The 22,009-nt window shown below is 40.4% G+C and overlaps 1 protein-coding gene across 1 annotated transcript in view; it reads left to right on the plus strand.

The window, feature by feature from the left end:
• LOC726068 overlaps positions 1 to 20,834 on the plus strand; it is a 174,012-nt gene extending 153,178 nt beyond the window's left edge. The window contains exons 5-7 of the mRNA XM_001121838.5: positions 6,660 to 6,832; positions 15,400 to 15,770; positions 16,733 to 20,834. Coding sequence (XP_001121838.2) covers positions 6,660 to 6,832; positions 15,400 to 15,770; positions 16,733 to 16,944 — 756 coding nt within the window. The 3' untranslated portion in view covers positions 16,945 to 20,834. The remainder of the gene's footprint in view (positions 1 to 6,659; positions 6,833 to 15,399; positions 15,771 to 16,732) is intronic.
• The last annotated feature ends 1,175 nt before the right edge of the window (positions 20,835 to 22,009 follow it).

Below are 22,009 nucleotides of genomic sequence, written 5' to 3' on the forward strand. Positions count from 1 at the left end.
AATTTATTTTGAAAAAGGCATTGAACGATTTCTGAAACTGGATTAATTTCTATATCCGTTCCCACGCACGAGATTACTTTGAACGAAAACGTTTTCAACTTTAAAAATCGATCAACGAAACGAATTCCATACGATCGAAATTGTTTCGAAATTTTCCGTAACCGTGTTCCCTGAAACGTCGTTGCACTCTAATAAAATGGTCGGGGCAATCGGATTAACGACGAATTTTCGTCAACGAAACTTCCCTTTTAGCAAAAACTTTTCCCTCCCGTCGTAACTCTAATCGTCATCTTCGTAACATTCCTTGCCCTATTTACCCGACGAGTAACAAAGTTCCTCCTCCGCCATAAGGCGGTCGTACAATCGACCGTGTAACAAGCCGCAAAGTTTTTGCCCGTGCAAATAAAACAGACTGGAATACGAAGTTGATGAAATTACAGTTATCGACGTGGCAGTAAAGTTGATAATTCAAGGGGAGCATGGAACGATAAGTTCTTATCTCGACAGCCAAACTGTTTAAACTTAAATTATCTTATTTACGCGATCTAAATACCTCTTTTCTTCTCCGATCGATCGTACATAATGATACATAATGACAATAATTATAATAATAATTATTCAATGATTATCTCTCTCTGAATTTTATTTTTAATTCGTAGCTCTAAAAATTCTCCTCCACTTTATTTATGAATAATAAAATTTGTTAACGCATTATTCGCAAAAGAAACGAAACGAATGCGTAATTCTTGGAAACTCTTGGAAACAGCTTACAAACGTTCGATACATCGAGTAGATAGATTTGGGTAAATGACGTAATAGTAGGAGAAAATGACAGAGGAGCCGAGCCGAGTTGCAGCAGCGCGTCATAGTCTAATTTTGAATTCTCGACCCGCGCCGAGTGTCATGTTTCTGTACTCCGCCTTGGACGGGAAACGCTGCTGCATTACCGACCGGGTACGCCGGTGTACCAGGAAGTAATAACACTTCCGAAAACTCGTGTCGCCGATTCGAAGCGGGGCGAAACTGAAACGCGGCGAAACTGTTGGGCCCAGATGGAAATTCGCGGTCGGACAAGCGGAAAAGGGTTGTTTGCGAGAAAGGGGAAAAAATGAAAATTCACGAGCGTGCTTGAGAGGGCTTGTTCGAGAGGATATTTTTTCGAATAGAGTTGGTTCCAGGTTTGGATGGAGAGAAAGAGAGAGAGAGAGAGAGAGAGAGGTTAAGAACGAGACGTGTGTTGGAGACGTTTCGGAGAGGGAATTTTTGAAATTTTAAATTTATTTTAAACCTTAACGCAGCGAAAATTGAACGAAATTTTTCTTCCTTGCTTATTTTATATATATTGCAGATATAATAGAATGTCGTTTATCGTGGAAAATTCATTTGTATTTTCATGCGAGCACGATTAGAAAAAAAATAAATAAGAATATTCCTAGATCCTATCGTAATATCTATTTTTCCTCGGGAATATATTTTCGTATATATTATTCTTGCTCGCGTATAGATTTTTCGTTAACTTAAATTTTTCTATGTAATTTATCCGTACGTGAAGGGAAAACTGCAAGTTATTTGAACACGGGAGAAATATGAATATGAGAGAGTGACGTTTGAAAAAGAGGGGAAAAAGGAATCGTGGAAATTAACTTAACTTGGGGCGTTTCCCATTCGGATCCCACGGAAATTGGTCCCCCCCGTTTTTCCTCGACAAATACAAATTATTAATTTGTACGGATGATATAATAGAGCGCGTATAAACGGCATAATTTATATAATATTGCATTATTCCCCTTTATTTGAACAATTCGCGCAGAGAGCTGCCCGCTAATAAATGGCCATTATTACGTAAACCTGCACAGCCTCGCTGCAGATTCGACGCGCATTGAAAATTCATCGGGCAGGATTGTGTCACGTGTTTATCACAAATTTCCGGTGTTAAAACAAACGGTTTCGATCCGAATCGAATCGAACGCGCGGGGGGAGGAATTATCCCTTGGAAGAACGCGCGAAACACTCGGCAGCTTAATAAGGCGCGATGTATAGATTTGGATTAATATGGATCTCCCCCTGTGTGTCCTTTCATTCGAAACTCGGGAGGAGGAAAAGATGAAATCCGGCTGGGTGGAAAAATCCTCTCTCGATTCGAGGGAAGAAAGAATATCTAGCGGAGGAGCTAGATGAAGAAAAATCTTAACGTGCAACGGGAGAAAATGCAGCTTTACCCCCGCGGATTTCGCGCGAGAAGAGAATAGGAGCGAGGTATCAGAGGCTTTTCTAAAGAGGCAGTAAAGCTGAAGAATATGGTAGCTATTCGAGAAAACGATCCGAGAACAGTCTCGACCGGAAGTATAAATTCTGAAACGTAATTATTAGATCGAATTAATGCTTTTTTTTTTTTTTTTTGCTTTTATGTCTTTCAACGTTTGTAAACTGTACTTCGAACGAATATATATCCCAATAAAATCTTATTGGAGTAAGCAAATAGAGAAGATCCTTCTTTTCTAAAGATTTCTTTTTCTTTCGAGCAATGAATGATCTGAAGATTCCAAATATTCCAAACGTTTCGAAATTACACACGAATCGATCGGTAAAAGTTTTATAAAATTAAATTCTAAAAATTAAGGAAAAAGAGGATGAAACAATACTAAATACATACCGTGGTGAAGAAAATCTGTTTGAACGAGACGAGACATTATAAAGAAGTTAGAGACAAAAATCCACGGATCCAATCTTCTAAATCTTTAAAAAAGCAGGGGGCCACGAGAATTCGGCCGCTCAAAAACTGATCATCCAAATTTATGCGAGTCGCTCGTACATTGCCAACGGGTAAATACCGTATCTCTATACACTCTCCCTCTCCCTCTGTTTCCCTTTCTCTTTCACTCTCGCTCTCGTTCGCCACACGATCTATCGGTTTTTGCACCCTCGTTTTTATATACACGCGTAGATTAAGTCTAACGCCGCGACACGGACGCCGTTAATGAACGAGGAAGTGTCGTTTGCGCCAGGAAACCAGGAAGGGAGGAGGGGGAGGGAGAGGGGAATTTTCAAATTTGCGTTTACGCCCCGAAGCCAGCCGAACGAACCCCCTTTCTCTCCCTCTGCCCTCGACAACCGAGCTTCCTGCTCTCTCTCCGCGCTGCAAACCACTGCCCCGAGCAAATGAACGCGTAAATATAGCCCCCGCTCGTAAATACAAGAGAGATTTATACCGCATTCCCCCTTCGATTTTATTTATTTATTTATTTATTTATTCTTCCTCCTCTCCCATTCGTTTCCACTCGAATCGGCCATTTTCGTCGAAATACAGGATATAATATAACGATCGCCCATTTTTTTTACACTGTGAACGCTTTTTTTGCATTTTCGAAATTTTTGGAAATTTCTTCTTCCCTATTTAAATGATCGAAATTCCACGAGAGTGGAACGTGAGTTTATTATTCCGTCAGAGATTTAATATGTTTCACGATTGGACATTTAACTTCTCCTGTCAAAAATTCTATCCATCTTTTATGATCGAAAGATTTTTTAAATTTCTCAAAAGAAAACACTTTTATTTATCATTTTCCAAAGAAGATATGCTATTATTTATAACAGCGAGACGAAAAAAGGGGGGAACATTCCTTTTTTTCCCCCACAAAATCGTTACCACGTACGTTTTTTTAATCCAAATTAAAATGGTCGATCGTGCTCGATCCCTCTGCGTAGATTCAGATTTCAGAGAGACTCGGTGAACTAGGATAATGAATAGCCGCGCAACTCGATCACCGAGCGAGAGGGGATTGGGAAATTTTAGCGAACGAGACAATACATCTACATATTTCTCTCGCGGGGAGAGAATAGAATTACGAATTCGCGTCTCAAGGTTGGTTTAACGGGATAATTTGCAGACGGGTTTTTACGGTTCCTTTAACGGCAACGAGAAGAATCGAAGAAAGGAGGAGAGAAAGAGTTGGTCAACTCTTATTGCTAAAAACTATGCGAGTCTGACGACCCACTTCAGTCCCTCCAATTAATTGGACGACCGCCTTCACGGAGGCGATGTTAATTAGAGATTATTACCAATCGTTCTCCCTTTGCTACGAGTGGCCCCGCCAATCGAAGCACCTTGGAAATTATATATATATCGATCCTAGAATCGTGGAGAAAACTTCGTTATCCCTTGGAAAATGTAAAATGTAAAATGATTTCCTCGATCTTCGTTCATTTCCAAATAATTTAAGAAAAGAATCTGAACACTCGATGGAAGAATGAATCCCTCGAATCCCTCGTTCAAAAATTATTTGTCTCAAATTTGTCTCAAAAAGGTCGAAAATCGGAAATTGGACGGGCGAGTAGATCTTGGCCGGAGGAGGAATATGGAATTAGTATCGTATTCCACAACTTGGCGGAGGGGGATTAATTACACGGCGATAAGGTCTCGGCAATGGGAGGGGGAGGATTAAATAGAAGAGGGGCGAAACCTGTTCTTTTATCCGTTGGACGAGTTTTCGAGAGTAATACGATGACGAAGTTCCAGCTTCCTCCGGATACCAACCCGCTGTCAGAGGCTTTGAAACTGGGCCGAGCGCTAATTAAGGTCTAATTAATTGTTTCACGTACGGTGGCAGCCTCCAATTATGGCTTCCAATCGATTATCAGCGTCCGTGGCAGAAGTACGGGTTCCTATTGAGCGAAATACGATCGCTGATAAGGGAAAGGGAAAAAAGGAAGAAGAAGGAAAAGTCAGGGGAAAGGAATGAATACACTCGAACGGAGAGAATAGAATTAGTCCTAGTTTTAGAGTTGTTACAAAAGGATCGACGACGATTTTTTTAAAAAATTATTACAGTAATTCTATTTTACTATTTCACGTGTCGTTTCAAATTACTCACCAATTATCGCCAATTCTATAAAACTTTCCACTTGATATCGTCAATACAATCATCTAAAAATTTCTCCAAAAAACTTCGAATAATAAATTGCTCCTTTGCTATCGAACACCACCATAATAGATAAGATAAAGAAAAATATTCAAACCTGTAATATCGTCTTTCATCCGGTTGTGGCGTTCACCGTCGATAACCGTAGCAAACTTTTCCACTACAGCCTTCCAATGCACAAAAGCCAGCCAGCCCCCCGTCGTTCGACTCTCTTCGTTGCCCCAAAAAAAAAAAAGAAAAAAAAGAGGAAGAAAAAGAAGATCCATACGTACTTGTTGCGAGAGAGAGAGACGTCTGTGGAAGAACGGCGAGAAGGGAGAGAGGTTCGCAAAGTCTTCGATATTCCCTTTAAATCCGGTTGGGCCGATCAATCGGGGGCTCTGCGGACCCGATACTTGCCACGTCCCCCGGGATATCCACTCCGCGGCAGGGAACTAATCACGGAGTGGAAACTCGGTTCGTGACTCGGTGGCTCGGTTGGATTGTCGCTTTTGAAAATTTCATTCGACAACGTTCGCCCAACCATCCCCCATCCCCCAAATTGAGTTTCATGTAACGCTACGTACACGCGATTCTGAATCAATTCGACGATATATATATCTATATATATGTGGAATATGGATAGGCGATATAAAAAAAAAATTCTCGTTGCATAAATAAATTGATCGATCGATTGTCGACAATTATCCGAAATGAGATTGAAATCTCGTCTCTACATAACCGAGTATGTACGAGATCTCTCAAGAATTTGACGATTATGAAACTGATGGCGTAAATTGTATAATGAAATCGAAAATTTGCTTATGTTAGAAAAAAATCAATTCGAACGGACAAAGTTAAAAGATCTGGAATGACGGATGATTAAAAAAAATTCTCGTTTGATATCGTGGCAATGTTTAATCACTGTCTTATTCTATACCCAGAAGATCGTGGCGATTTAATACAATTGATACGAAATTTGATGGCATACATTTGGAATGATGAAATTATCGAAGATGTGGTTATCTTGGCAAAAAAAGGTTCTTAAATATTGGAATAATAAAGTGAATCAATTTGAACGGTTTAAAGATTAAGTTATCTGGAATGATAGAAGAGTTTCGCGTGCAATCTTATCTCTATATCCCAATATTAACAATTTAATATGAGAAACTTAATGGCATACATCAGCGACGAACGATGAAAATGTGACGCGAAAATCGAACGATATTGATACTTCCATATGTTGAAAAAATTTTATAGATACTTGACCAGAAAAGCGAAAATATTCTCGAGTAATTGGGATCAATTCGATCTTCCATTCGAACAGATAAACGGACAGTTTGTTCCATTAAGATTCACAAATTCACAAGTTCGATTTTTACGCACGAAACGGGACAGGAATTTCAAGAAGGAGACTCGTAAACCATTATGGAAATTCGCAATTAGTATTCAGCTTATTTCGGCCGAATTACTATCCGACAGGTATTATCGGTTAATTTAAGCGAGCTTGGTTGCGCAAAGTTCGCGCTCACCTCGGATCCAGCTATTGGATCCAAGTACAAATTTCTTCGAAGCGACCCTGGCCAAATTTCCAGCGATTCCACCGCAGAAAATGATCAACTCTTGTATTATATATATATATATATATATCATCTTTTCTTCTGAAATTCTTCCAGAGAATTGAAATTCGAGATAATTCCAATTCCTCGAACGACAAGATTTGGTAGAAACAACTTGGTATATGTCTCTGGCGTGTTACAGTTACGCGAGTACACGTTGACGGAAACGTATCACGAGGACGACGTCGAGGTGGAATTCGTCAGCAACGACAATCTGGTTGCGAGCAATCCGACTCCTAGAGGGATCGATCCGAACAGGGACCTGAACGAGGCCATCGCCGAGGAACGGAGGGAAATGGACACTCAGAGATACAGGTACGTGTCGCTCGTTCATTTTTATCGAATTCCACTTGGAAGGAAGTAGTGTAATAGCGGCGGCGTCCAGAGATAGGAAACGTTCGATGGCCAATTCGAAAATTTCGCGATTATCCGTGTTGTTTGTGGAGCTTGTAGTTTTTTTTCTTTTTTTTTTTTAGAAAAGCGAAAGTAGAGAAGAAAGAGAGGATTAAGGATGCACTAGATTTAATTTATTTTTGAAATTTACGAAATTTCTTCTTTCCTCCTCGGTTTCGATGCTAGATTAAGAATTGTCGATTTTTAAGAAACAAGAGTTACGTTTCAAAGATTCAAAGTTTTCCATTTTTGTATGCCAAGATTGTATTGCATGTTTACTTATCGAATGGTGATAGAAATATCGATATCATGGTTTATCACCATTCGCACACTCGATACGTTCGAATTTTAATCTTTACCTTCCTTTCAAACTTCATATAACAAGATAGAAATTCTTTTTCCTTTTTCCAACAACGATTAAAACTCCTTCGAAAAACTCCTTTCATTCCCCAAGCTCATTTTCCAAACGAGAATGTGCAGAAAAAAATAATGGACGCAGTCGAAGTAGTAGCAATGGATGTTTTCTCCCAGTGTGTTTACAATTTACTCTAATTCGAAGAATTAAATACCAGGTCAGATTGGTGCTCGTGTTTGAAAAGAGGCTTTCCATCCTGGCAAATTTCGCCCTCGAAATTTTTCCTTAACTTTTTCGAACGCTGTATACACGGAAGGAGGAGGAGCCAGGGGGGAGGAGGAGGAAAATAACGATTCCGCGCGCATTTCTCGTTGCACAAAGCTAGACGGCTAGACGGAGGTGGGGAGGAAAGGATGAACTTTCCCTACGAAACCGGGTGGCTCGATCGTGAAAGTTAAAGAGGGAAATAGAGCGAGAGGGGAGAGAGAAGGGAAAGGATCTCGTAATGATACGAGGCGGGTTGCGAAAGGAAAGGAAAAACGTGAGATGGATCTTCTTCGAGATCGTCTTCGAACAATCATTGGAAGGGGATCTCTCCTTCCTCGATCTTCTCTCGATTCCTTTTTTCCGAACATTTTCATTGAGATTTTCGCACCAACAGTCCTTTATAGGCAAGTGTCCATTCAACGTGCCCCTCCTCTGCCTCTGACCTGTAGCTTCTGCTGCAAGGGTTCCTCTCTTCGAACTCCCTTGTTTCCGCCATTGTGCACAGGGAAACGAATTCCGCCATTTTCAATTAGCATTGGAGTATCGAGATTATCATTTGTTTTGTTTCGTGCAAATTGCGATCAATTTGTTGTACGAGGAATGTGGAATGCTCATGAAATAGAATTAAATTTTCGTCCATTCTCGTTCTTCTAATCCAAAATCAAAAAAAGGGAACAAGCTCTTTTTAACTGGAAAGGCAAGAGGAAATTGAAAATTCGCTTGGATAAGAAAAAAATTATGCCAATATTATTGGACAACTCGTTCAAATCGAGTTATACAAATATCGAATGCATTGATATCCAATTTTAAAAAAGGTAGCTTTGAAAATGAATATTTCGTCGATATGGTAAAATTGAAATGACCTGGACGCGATCTCTGTTATAAAATATCTGAAAAAAGCTCCGCTTATTTATCATTATTAATTTTCTTCGTAAAAACGTGAACTGAAAGCGGAATAATACGAGGGCGAAATGAAGCGCGGTTTCCAATTCCTGGTCACCTTGTATAGGCCATCCGACATCCGATGCTCGATAACGATATTACTTTTCGCGGATTCTCAGTTGGAATTTCTCCTATTATATACAGGCACAAAGTAGAGTGGCCTTATCCCGTTGTAATATCCGCTCATGGTTCAAAACGCCGTCCACGCGATCATCTATGAAACGGAACCGAGTGTAGTAACTTTTCCCTTGTGCTTTATACCTTCGTTGCGCCTTCCCTCGTCGGGGTTAGTCTCGAGAGAGGGCAATTTTTATCGAATCAGACCTCCTCCTCGAATTGACGGACTCGACAATATCGCGATGCGCCTTGGAAAATTATCCAGGAAAATAATCGAGTGGAGATTTCATCTTAGGATGAACGTGAAACGATTCGTGGAAATAAGTTTCGAGACGTTTGTTTATTTGAGTTAATGTTGTAGCGACAGCTAAAGAATTTTCGTTGTGTTGATCAAAGAAATTTTGTGATTAATTATCAAAAGTGAGAAGGGACGGAGAATTTAGAATGATCTCAATATTTAGAATGGACGATCGCTTTTCGCGCGAATTATTACAAAGTTAAGGTCTTTTTGATATAGTAAAATATATCTCGTCGTGGTTTAATATCGGTTTAATGTCGATCGAGATATAACTTTTATTAAGATTCGAAAGTTTTATATATGAAAATTTGGGATAAAAAATTCCCAAGCATGGTAATATCGCATGATGTCATAGATGCTATGGATAAAATATTTCATCGTTTTAATATCGGCTATTGGAGATGGATATCTCGCGTATCTTTTATTAGGATATTTCGTCCGAAAATTTGAATTAAAAAAAAAAAAGTATACATTATATCTCTCCAAAAATGAATTTTATTTCTCTTATGATGGAAACTCGTAACGAAACTATTTTCGTTGCCTTCCAAGTTAAATATATAAAGAAAAAAATAAAGTAGATATTTCTATCCAAATTACGGATTGAATAAAAAATACTTAAATATCAAGTCCGTGATACAACAACGTACAAAGTGGTTTAGAAGAAAATAAAGAAGTATCTTTAATTCCACAATTGGAATCTCGATTCGATAAACCGGAGAGAGTACGCGAACGTTATCGAGACGAAAGAAAAAAAGGCGTATCGATCGAATAAATTTTTTTTTTTTTTTCTACCCAAACTGCTGGAATTGTTTCGACGAAGGGGAATAGAAACACAAGCTTGATACCTGGCCACTACCAGTTACCAACGACAATCGTAAAATACGTTGTTCCGGCTACGAAACTTTTAACCAAATTGGAACACCGTCCACGGGAATTTATCTTCCTCCTTTTTTTTATTCCTTTCGATATATCAGAAGTATTTCGTATCAATGTCTCGAAAACGTTGCGAAACGTTGATCAAACCTCTGACGTTTCTGCGCCATCTCTCTTTCTCCGCGTGGCTTTAAAATTTTCAATCTCGTTCATTTCCTCAAGAATCGATCATCCATTTTGGATCAACAGTTTTTTTCGTACTTTTTGATTAAACCACATTTCAGTTCTGAATAGCTTTTTGATATACGAAGATTAAAAAATTCTATATATATAATTTTAAAAAAAAATAATTATAGAAATGGATCTCAACAATCTTCTTATTTTATTGTCTTGAAGACTGCTCCTCTCGAGATTATTTCTAAACTTACAATTATTAATCCGCGAGTAATTCGGATAATCTCACATCGAGAATTTCACATGTTTCGTTTCGAAAGTTTGGAAGACGATTAAATTACGTGTAGCTTCCCGAAAAGAGGGCTTACGTGAAAGATGGCCACGTGAAGGAGTAGGAAATTCAACAGTAGCGGGAATACCAACAATTTCACGGAGGACGAGCTCAACTTTATCGCGAAGCCTCTCCTCGCCGTATTTTGTAACCGTGTTCCGAATATCAACCGTGTCTCGAGCACTTTCGAGGTTTTCCTTTGTTAGAATGTTAACGACAAGCGAGAGCATAGCGAGAGCTGCCACCGCAGGTGCGACAGCTCATTGAAGTAGAGCCAGCTTTAGAAACGTTTCTATAGACACCGGCCACCCGAACAATGTCGGCCGACGATGAAAAAGAAGTGTGTCGCCGCGGCCATATCGAATAATACCCGGTACAATGTCCTGGCTACCATTCAACCGAGTGACCCACTTCCCTTCCTCCAAACGTGACGAGGAGGACGAGGAAAAAAAAAAAAAAAGATCCTCGCAACAGATGGATTAGCCGAATTTCGAACCCCCTTCCTTTCAATTTCCCTCCGCGCGTGTTTTCATCGATTTCTACTCGTCTCTCGGATCGCCACTTAAATCGAAATCGATCCGTGAAACGATGATACGCGTGTAATGCTTCTCGAGCCCCTCCACTTCTCGACTTCGAAATGACTACTCGTCCAAATCTTCGTTTCAGTCAGATTCAGCCACTCCAAATACGATTCGATTCGTTCTCTACCATTTTACCGACAATATATATATATATGTGTATTGGAACAAAAGAGGAAGAGGAGGAGGAGGAGGAAAAAAGTCGATGAAAAACATCGTGATAAGAGAAAAATCGAGGAAGATGTCACGAGAAGGTTATGATGCTCGTTGGAATCGACGTATAACGTTGGAAGGTGGCCAGCTTTTTTCTTATATATATATATATAAAAGAAGACCGATTACCGGAAACCGAGGATCAAGTTGTTCTTGTTCAAAGTGGATGGACGCGTCGGGGATGTCGAAAAGAGATCTTCTCTTCGCATCTTTTATTGGCTTCCTGGGAAATTGGATTATTATTAGTTCTCAAAATCTAGAAATTGATTAAAGATGGTCGATTTTGATCGATAATTAAGAGATCGTTGATTTTAGCGCGTATGCAGAATAACAAAGGTTAAGGTTATTTCCACTTAATTATTCAGTCTGTTGATATTCAGTCAATCTTGGGAAATGGACCAAGAAACCAATTGACGATCTCTATTTCGTCTTTCGAAGAGATTTCTCGAGGCGACTGTCTCGCGTAGAGTCGAAACGATTTTGGGAAAGCGTGTTCGAGCGGAGGGAAAGAGGAGGATCCTCTTTTAATCTAATTTATTAAATTCTTGGCAAATAAACAAAGTTGAAATGTCAACAAGCGCTGGCTGTAAAAAATAATGAAAATAAAAAAAAAGAAATGAGAAACAAACGAACGAGTGGCGAGTGTAAACAAACAAGCAGGTTTTAAATATTCACGCCAGCTGTTCCTTTCACGCGAATGTTTTCCATTTCCGAGAATATTTTATAAAACGAAAGACCACGCTTCCTTCTTTTGTGCGGGGGGAATGAAATTTAATTATTTAATCTGAAAAAGCATACTACTCCTCCTCCTCCTCCTCCCTCCTCCCCGCAAATATTCACAGATTACGATTAATTACCGTTAATTAACCCGGCTATGGGGAATCCTTTGACAATTCGGACAAGTTAAATTAAATATAACTTGGCGCCCCTTGTCGTCGAAAATACCAGTCAGTTTTTTCACCGAATTATCGCGCGCGAATGTTACTTCGGAATTCGAGATACAACGACGGAAAAACAACAATTTGGAATTTCGGGTTGGAAAATGGCAAACGCCACCACAGGTAATCAGAATTTCGTTGGGACGAAGGGGCGAGAATATTTGAAAATGAAACGAATTTTAATTCTACGTCGATTATTTACTTTTTTTTTAGATCTAACATTCGATCGATCAGTTTTCGATCTTCGATGTTTCCAACAATAATCCACACAAGTTTTGTGCAAAAGTTTTTTGAAAATTGAAAATGATGGATCGACGAAAATTTGAACCGAAAGATTTAATGTATCTTTTTTCGAATCGAAAAGCGAAAGGAGTTGGAGTTATAATTTAATTGTTATTAACAGATCGTTCATCTTATTTCTCCAACAACATTTAAACGCGTTGAATTTTTTTTTAAATAAACGAAACAATTGGTAATAAAATAATATTGTAAATTAAACGATGAATTAATTTCGAACGGTTTCACGAAATTCGACCGAATTTCGATTCGAATTAACGAGTATAATAATCAATTCCATTCATTTTTGCTCTCCAACCCTGATCGTTCCGACTTTTAATTCATCCAGTTTTCGATTCGCAGCAAAATAAACGATTCTACGAAACGGCGACTTTTATTATTATTATTATTATTATTATCGAAAGCGAGAAGAAAAGCGCAAACGTGTCGTTCGCAAACGTAATTTATTTTCCGTTCCGATGCGGCGACAAGTTCGGCTCGATCGCAATATTATCGGGCCAATTGAAAAATTTGTACAGAGAGGTGTGATTCGATCGCTCGATTTGCCGCGCAAAGGGATCGATTAAACGCGACCCTACCTTTTCACGGCCGATCGAAAATATATTTGCGAAAGAGGCTGCTATTATATATCGGAATTTGCAATTCGGATTGCGCCGCACGGTTGACAATTTTATTTAATGCAAATGGCTCCCCGTGGTGGGAGCCGTAAATTGATTGGCTGCGCGGTAAACTTTGCGGAAGTGGACGAGAATCGCGAGGGAAGCCGTGCTCGCCGGGCCGAAAGAATTGCAGAAAATTTTTCTTCCCGAATCGAGGAAACGAGAATTGTACCATGGAAGGTGGAAATATAAGGGAAATGGAATGGAATCGTGTGGCATTTCGCGTGTCGTAATCTCATTAAACATCTGGTGGAAACATTTTTAAATATTTAGACTCGAAATATTCGAAAGTGTGAATCGCGATATTTAAACGGGGAGAGACAGATCTCAATGCACAAAATCAAACGAGTTAGGAAAGTTAGAATTTTCGAAATTATAAGACAACATGAAATACTAATTTTTCTTGATATATCTAATTTTCTAATATCATTTAATATTATTTTTATTTCGATTCTCAAATTTGCAGTTTATTTATCCTACTTTATTTTAATTTTTCTATAATTATTTCCCAATCGATAAAGTATATACAAATTATTTTAACAAATTTTGACTCGTTCCGTTAAATAAATCCCCTTTCCTTTTTCATCTCGCCTCGTTTCCCAAAAACAAAATACCGAGCACAACTCGCTAAAACTGCATGGCGAGAGTAGCTCGTTTTTCCGAGAAAATGCAAAATTATCGTCCTAAGACTTTTCCACGGAGAGCCGGAGACCTCTCCCTCCTCTTGCTCTCCACGGTTTAATGTGGACGGCAATTAAGACGTAAGGATAAGATTATCAGCGTTGCAGCAGCGGAAGCGTTAAAAATTACAACGTAGGGGGTGTAATTAAAGGGAAACTGGGTCAACCGAGTTGGATAAATCGGCTGGACGAAACAATTCTCGCCCGAAAACGAGGAGGGATGCGTGAAAATTTCGACCGTTCTCTCCTTCTCGTAACAATTTTCGCCAGAGGGATGGGAATTAAGATGATTCAATTTCGACGAAATCGTTTGTAGTTACTTTTCTCACCTTTTTGTTGTGCAATGATCGGTGAGAGTCAGGTGAAAAATAATATTCTCAGATATTAAGTAAATATTAATTTTCATATTATTTTCATATTAAATTGGATTCTATTTTCTATTCTACGAACGAAATAGTTTAGTTTGAAATAGTTTCTTCTGAAATATTGGGAATGAAATAAATCGTATCGAATTGATTCAAACTTTGATGTTGTTTTCTAGAGTCTTTAATTTTATTTTTCTTTAGGATCATTGGAACAAGAATAATTACACTACGAAGGGTTAATCGAGAAATTCGATCGTTTCTGCAACATTTATCCTCGAATCTAAGGATGTTTGGCTTCCTCGTCAAATCACAAATCTTATAATCAAAATCAATACTAACTATGCGAACGTTCATTTTCGAATCGAAGACTCTATCAAGAAAATTCTCAGAGATATTCATCATCAAATGAGGCACGTTTTTTCTTTTTTTGCTCAAAAACCCCCGGTTATTTTCTCGATCGATTCGCGGGACAAATAAGCGAGAGAATTGGCCAAATCATCAGAATCTACCTTCTTCAAATAAAATAAATTAAAAACTCACATATTGGCCTTAACTCGAAAAGAATTTAGAATTCGAAATACCACACAATACCATCGCGATTATATTCCTCCTTTTATAATACTTTTCAAACTCGAGCAGAAAATTGCTCGAGAATGATCGCCACACACGGTGGGGAAAGGGGCGAGATTGGACTGTCTACTTCTCGACGAGTAGTAGAACTCGTTCTATCTCTCCGACGATTCTCGATTCCACGACCAACAAGCGAGGACCAACAGCATCTAATACCAGAGAAACACGAGGGAGAGAAGAGGGAAAAATTCGGAGAAGTGGAGGGATGAATAAGTTTCGATTTGCGAAACAGTAGTCGATCCACTCTCTCTCTTCCTCCTCTCCTCCCTCGCTTTTTTCCTCGTCGGCCACCGCCTAGCTCTCATAGCGCACGTAGACGTACGGCAACCGTAAATCAACTCTCGAAATTGTTTTCGAGTAGCTATGTCCGCTTCGGTAAACCGGGTTGTCTAGAAATTCGAGTAACGGCGTGGACGAACGATAACAGAACGCGGGATCCCTGCGTGTGATAACTTTTCATCGAGGGAGGGTGAGGGAAGCGAGAGTAGGGGATGGAAGCGAGATACGATCCCGCTTGTTCGAATAGATTTCGCGCGGATAAAAGAAGTTTAGCGGGTTGGATCTTCTTCCGCAAATCGAGTATAAAATGCCGAACCGAAGAAATTGTCCAAGTTCGAAATCGAGGCGCGATTCGTTCCTTTTCCTTCCCTCTTTCCTTTCTTTATCGCTGTTAGAACGATCGACGAATATTATTATTACACTGTTTACGCAAACACCTGAAGAGAAATGGAATAAAATAAAATTCATCTCGATCGATGTTTGTTGTTTCAAGGTACTGGACGACGACGGGAAACGGTCAAACGGTGACCGAGGTTCCACGGGACAACAAGGCAGCTATCATGGACAGCATCGCCTCGTCGTACGCGTTGCAGAGGCCGAGATTCGGGGCGACAACGCCCCCGAAGCCGGCGAAATCGGAGGGCAAGAGCGGTGGGTGGCCTTATTACCAGAGGTACAAGCAGGCGGAGGCACAAAAGGCGCAAATCTTCGAGGACATCCAAAGGAAAATGGCGAACGCGACGAGCGGGAACAGCATAGGAGGCGTGCATTCGTGGAATTCGACCGACATCGCGGGCCAACGCCAGCACAGGCTCAGGATGAAGCATCATCGACTCACGTCCAAGGGGAAACGGCTGAGGACGCGTAAGTGGGGGGAGGGAGGGAAACCTTTGTGACATCCGTGTACACATCTCGCCTCTTTATCGCCCCGGAAAATCCATTCTTCCGATCGTTGAAAAGCGCGGTGACATTGTTCGCGCGGACAATGAAGGACCAACAGTTGATGCGATCTTTTCATTCATGGAAATTAATGGTGAAACAGAACAGCGCGGAGATATTTTTCCACGCAAATGATCAAAGGATGTGTCCTCCTCTTCTTGCCTCTCCGACTTGTTTCCTCCATTCAGAGGAAACCGGCTTTTGTTAGCTCGGGACCACGTCGATTATCCTTTTTATTCCTCGTTTTCGTTTCGTTTCGTTTCGTTTCGTTTCGTTCCCTTCCCTCTGGATAAACATTGTATGTCGCTCGATTTCATTTTTTTCTTTTCTTCTTTCTTTTTTCGCCTTTTTGCTTTTCGTTGATCATTCGCCTGTTTGATCGACTTCGTTCTTCGTTCCATTTTCTACCTTTAAGTAATCGAAATCGTAAAGTTTATCGTTCTAAAGAAATCAATTTTTCCGCGAGTAGTTTCGCAATAAGTTCAATCCACTTGAGAAAATTGAATAATAAATAAAATAGTTTCGATAAAATTCAATATTCTTCTCCGTTGAATTAATTATCAAAATTTCAGGTATAAATTTCGAATGTACATTCCATTATTCATCTCGACCGATGAAGATTACAAAAATTCCAAAAAAACTTTGTCCAAGTTCACTTTGAGCAAATTGAATAATAAGTAACATAATAAATAAAACAATTCTTCAACTAGACTAGATCTAAAGATATAATCGCGATCTATCAATATCTCATCATCTTCTTCTTTGAATCCATTATCAATCGAATGAAAATTTCATAAAGATATCAATTCGAAATGTTATTCGTCTCAAGCGAGATGTATAAAAGTTTGAATAAGGAAAGCGAAAAATCGGGGGTAACGTTGTTGCAGGTCCGCCGAGGGATTGCAAGGTGGGAGAATGGGGCCCGTGGAGCGCGTGCAGTCGTAGCTGCGGGGTAGGTGAGACGCAGAGGACGCGGAAGGTCACGATAAAACCGCGGCGTGGCGGTTCGTCGTGTCCACCCTTGAAGGAGACCAAGTGGTGCGGAAGCGCGAGCCCCTGCACCGACGGCAAATCCATCCTGGACAGCTATCAATGGTAGTCGTGGTGAAACGATCCCGCCAACGACGTACACGTCGACTCGAGATGATTTACCCCGAACGATCTGGAACAAGTGGAGGAGGAGGAGGATTGAGAGGGAGAAGGAGGGGGGCCCTGCCTGGGGGAAGGATACCTAAGGCGAAGACGGGCGGATCGTTACCAGCGGCCCGCTGGATTGCGTCAATAAAACGTCTAAACGTAGTCGTGTAGCGCCAAAGATTTCGCGGGGGTGGAGAGACGCGTCGATATTGTGTCCGTCGACGATCGATCGAGAATTGGATTATTCGTTACCCCCGTCGACAGTTTTTCGTTCGTTACGTTGCTCGTATCGTATATGAAATTGATTATTCCTCTCTTCCTCAAGGCTGGAGATAATTTTTTTTTCTTTAAGTTTTCCTTAAGCAAGGTGAGAAGTTGGATTTTTCAAGGAAGAAATATCGCGCTGAAGATTGGCCTAGTCGAGTAATTCTGTACGACCTCGTTCGTGATTGTTCAGATCGAATCGAGAGCGATTTAGGAAAGTATTTGAACATTTCTTTTTTTAAAAATCGGAGAATTCCTTACAATATCTATAACGATTAGATTGCGAATTTTTATGCAAATTTCGTATTTTTCATTTTGCAAAATACTACATATTTATATTTCCATTAATTTAGGATATTTGAATTGCGTTCTGAACTGCTGCACAAAAATCCGCAGTCTATCACCGATGATATATTCCCTATAAAATATATAAATTGATAAGCAATCCTAGAAAAAAAAACTTTTCCTCTAACGACCGTTCAAACGCTTTCCCTGGTCACTGTACATATTTTCCGCGTTCTTTCGGCGAGAGGAAAGCACGAGTCGAGTGTATCAAAAACAGGACGAACGAGGGATCGATTGGAGGATCCTTTTCAACGGTCCTCGATCGATCGCCAATTCTCCTTGCGCGATATTTCTTTATGTACCGACCGAGCAGCAAACTCTCGGGGAAACCTCGTATCGTCCGCCGATCCGTAGCTTCCACCCCCTCCCTTCCACCTCGAGTTAGCGCTCAGGTCCGCGGGTGTTGTATCGGCGCGCCATCCTCTCCCCTTGCGCAACTTGAAAAAGAGGGGACGAAGAGGAGGGACGAACGTTTTCCCCTGTTTATTCATCGTGCTCGGCTCGAACGATCGAGAAGAAAACGAGAGACTACGAGAAATCTGGAATTCTCAGATTATCCAGCTAGGAATAAAGAATAAAGTTTCCGAAACGAACAGGGATCCGAAAAACTCGAGAGCGTCCCACGCGGGAGGAAAAGAGGAAGGAAGAAAGGAGGAGGGGAAAATTAAGGAGGAAGGAAGTGGAAGAGAGTTTTGCCGAAGGTTCGAAAAATTGCCGACAATTCCCCGGAGCCGAGGCGTTGAACGCAATTAGCCGGCGACCGGTCGGTTGCACGAGGGAAACACCTCGTCTCGACCAGTGTGTGCGCGTGTATGTGTGTATGCATGGACGACGTGTGTACGTGTGACGAATGAAGAAAGGGAGAGCGGATGGGAAAGTTTGGTCCGTGGAAAATCCAACGGGTGGTTCGCGTGTCGATCGACGGTCTTAAGGAGGCTTAAGTCCCCGTTTCCCTGGATATCCTTTCATCCGCAACTAGCTTTGCATTTTCTTCTTCTAAACTCCCTGTCCCGGGGCACGCGTGTTTTCGCGAGCTGGGAAACTTTATTGATTCTTGGTACGCCGGGTGTACTGCAAGTTTCGGGGCGAGGAATTGGAGAATTGTGCGTTTTTCTTTTCTTTTCTTTTTTTTTTGAGCGAGAGAAAAAGGAGGAGGTTTGAAAAAAAGCGTGAGCGGTTGAAATCGATGGTTAGAATCGCCGAATTTATAGACACGGGTTGCTACGCTGCTTCTACGGTTCTATTAACCTTTTAACCGAGTGCACTCCTCGTTCGAGTGGTGTTCGTTCGTTTTTTTTTATTCGAAGAATTTATCGATCCGGCGCCCTCCTTTCCCACGTTTCCACGTGGATAGAAATTCCGTGAAAATTTGAGGATAACTCTGAAGAATCGTTAGTTGAGAGTTATTTTTCGTGGACACTGCTCCGAGAGAAATATCATCATTCGCGAAAAATTGTCTCTCGAGAACGATTCTTGAGAATTTTATTCTCGAATAATATATATATATACTCGTTGTCGTATTTCGTTATTAATTTAACTCGATTGTTCATAGTTGTGTATAATACACGGTTAAAGGGTTAAAAAAAGCGTTCCCCCTAAAAAATCAATATCGACGCGGGAAAGAGATGCCCGTGCCACCCCTGTCGAATTCACACAAAGTGGAAAGAGGAAGAACAAAGTAAAACCGATTTCGAAGAAAAAGAAGATTTCGATTTTCCCGCGAAATGATCTTTTCGTTCGCGTCAAGTGCTAACCCGTTCTCGTAAATAAGAGGAATTTTTATAAAGACTAAGAGAGAGAGAGAGAGAGAGAGAGAGAAAGAGAGAGAGACAAAAGAAAAGAAAAAAGAAAAGATATCATCAGGTGCGTCTTAGGTGAGTGTATTATATCTTTAGGCGTAAATTTAACGATAATAATTAACAACTAACGTTTAATCGTAAATTCGTTAATTAATAGGCTCTTGGTTATTAATGGCGCCCGCGAAGGGATATGCGCAACGGCTTGTCCTCCTCGCGTATATTGTAATATTTAATGTAACGAGCGACGCTGCAATTATGTCCGTCGAGGGACAATGCTCGTCGTCGTGCGTGGTCATCAAGAAGTATCGTTTCGAGTAATTAAGAACGATCAAAGGGGGAAAAAGAAAAGGGTTCGTTTCGACTCGAGGGGGCGCGCTCGTTCGTAATTTCTTTTTTTGATCGAGTTGTTCGAGCAACGCGAATTCTCAAATTCCTAGAAGAAATCGTTTCGATTATTGATTGATTAGAATTTAAAAAAAAAAAAAAGAAAGGAAGAAAGAAGAAGAAAAATGGAAGAGAAGAATCAATATAGAGAGAGTACAAAAAAAGAAAAAAAGAAAAGAAACAGTTGTCGAGATTTTGTAGAAAAGTTCGACTACGGACTACGGTGTTACGATTCGCGAAATAAACAGAGGGAAAACATTTTCGCGAGCTTAATCCATAGAACGAGAAAGTTGTTCGGTGGATCGTGAAATTTCTCGCGGTACAATGCGTGCCGATAGAAACACCGTTGAAAAAGAGAGAGAGAGGGTGGAGGGCCTTTTCATTTCAAACCTGTGAAAGAAGAAGAAGAAGAAGAAGAAGAAGAAGAAGAGGAAGAAGAGGAGGAGGAAGAAGAAGAAGGACCAAGCCGTCGCAGTTTTAGCAGCATTAAGGATGAACGTTTTATAAACTAAACGCTCGAGGGGACGCTTTCTTAACGAAAGTTTTCAACGACAAGGGGGGAGAGAAGGAGCAGTTGTACTTTGCCTAAGAAATAAAAGCGCGAGATAACAAGAGAGGAGGATGTTACCAAAGAGACGCCCGTATAAATGTGTATCTTATCCTTTCCCACTGTCTTTCCTTCCTTCCTTTCTTCTTTTCTTCCTTTCTTCCTTCCAAACTCCTTCCCTCGAAAAACTTTTCCCCTTGAATCTTTCGATTCGAAGCTATACTTAATTACGACGTACTTCTATTCTTCTGTTCTATTTCCCTTCCTCCTCTCGCGAATACGCTTCTTCCTCTCTTTCTCTCTTCTCCCTGAACGGTTCACGGAAGACAATGACAAATCAATGAGAGGGGGCGACTAAGGTAAGGAAAGGAGGATGATTCTGTACAAGTCACTGTGCATTCTAGCCTCTAAGGATCTAGCCGATAGGATTAGCCGTTAAGCGAGGAAAAAAGGAAGAGAAAAAAAAAAAAAAAAAAAAACATGTAGCAATGTATAACACATAAGTTTATATTACATAATAAAATCTGTCGATAAAATCCGTTCGAACGATATTTTTCACTTGTGACGTATGATGAATGGTATTCGTATTCGTAATAAAGTAGCTACTATTTCAGGAATCATTCGTGTACAATTTTCGTATTTCCTTCCCACATATTCTGAACGCTTATGAAACAAGCAAGTAGAAGAAAAAAATGTCTCCGTTGTGTTCTCCAGATTTTCGCAACAGTTCGAGAGATCGATCCAAAATCTATATAATAAAAGAAATTTTTCTTTGAAAAATCCATTTATTTCGAACTACTCACACTTTCCTCTAATCCTTCCCCTTTCAAAATAAAATCCACGAATTATCCTAGAGAAATAATACAATGATCTATAACATTCACGTTTAAAAAAAAGAACCGCTAGAAAAATTAGCAAATAAAGCGAACCTTCTCGGATAACGTTCTCCCTCCCTCTTTCTCTTTCTCTTTCTCTTTCTCTCTCTCTCTCTCTCTGTTAACGATCCTATCCCTCTTCGCAACCCAACCGACAATATTAATAATCGTCCCGACGGAGCAATTCCGCAGTCGGGAGGGAGAGCTGGCAGCGTTGGTTGTTATCACGCAACATTACCCGAAAATAAAGGACGCGGTGCGGTTTGCCTCGAGAGAAGGAGAAGAGAGAGGGAGAGAGAGAGAGTAGGGATAGGTAGCAGGAATACAATACTTGGAAGGCGTTGTTGGAACCCTTCGACCGGGTGAGGAGGGTGGGAACCCAGCAGCAACCCCTCGACTTCCGAGAACGAGACGAGTGCAATGATGCTGCACCGATCCTCCTTTTCTTTTTACCGAACCTATCTTTATCTCCCCGAGTTAATCGCATTAATGTCGCTCGTTTCTTTATTTCGGCAGAGCTCTTTTCGCCGGCGCTTACTCGCCGAGATATTTATTCCCTCGCCAACGAGATTAATCGTTGCGTAATGGATTTTTAAAATGCGAGGAAGGGAGGGAGGGTCTTTTAGAAATTTTCGTGTTCAAATCTTAAATTAGGGAGGAGAAATAATCGATTGCGTGCGATATAGAATTTTAAATTCTAATTATTTGGATAAACAAGAGAGTTGTTACGTGTAAGAAATTCTGTTTATTTTGTCGATTAATTAGATCTATTATCTCAGAAATAAATTATTTGATTAACGAACGAGTAAAAAA

Source organism: Apis mellifera, linkage group LG15, assembly GCF_003254395.2.
Source record: "Apis mellifera strain DH4 linkage group LG15, Amel_HAv3.1, whole genome shotgun sequence".
NCBI classification, from domain to species: domain Eukaryota; kingdom Metazoa; phylum Arthropoda; class Insecta; order Hymenoptera; family Apidae; genus Apis; species Apis mellifera.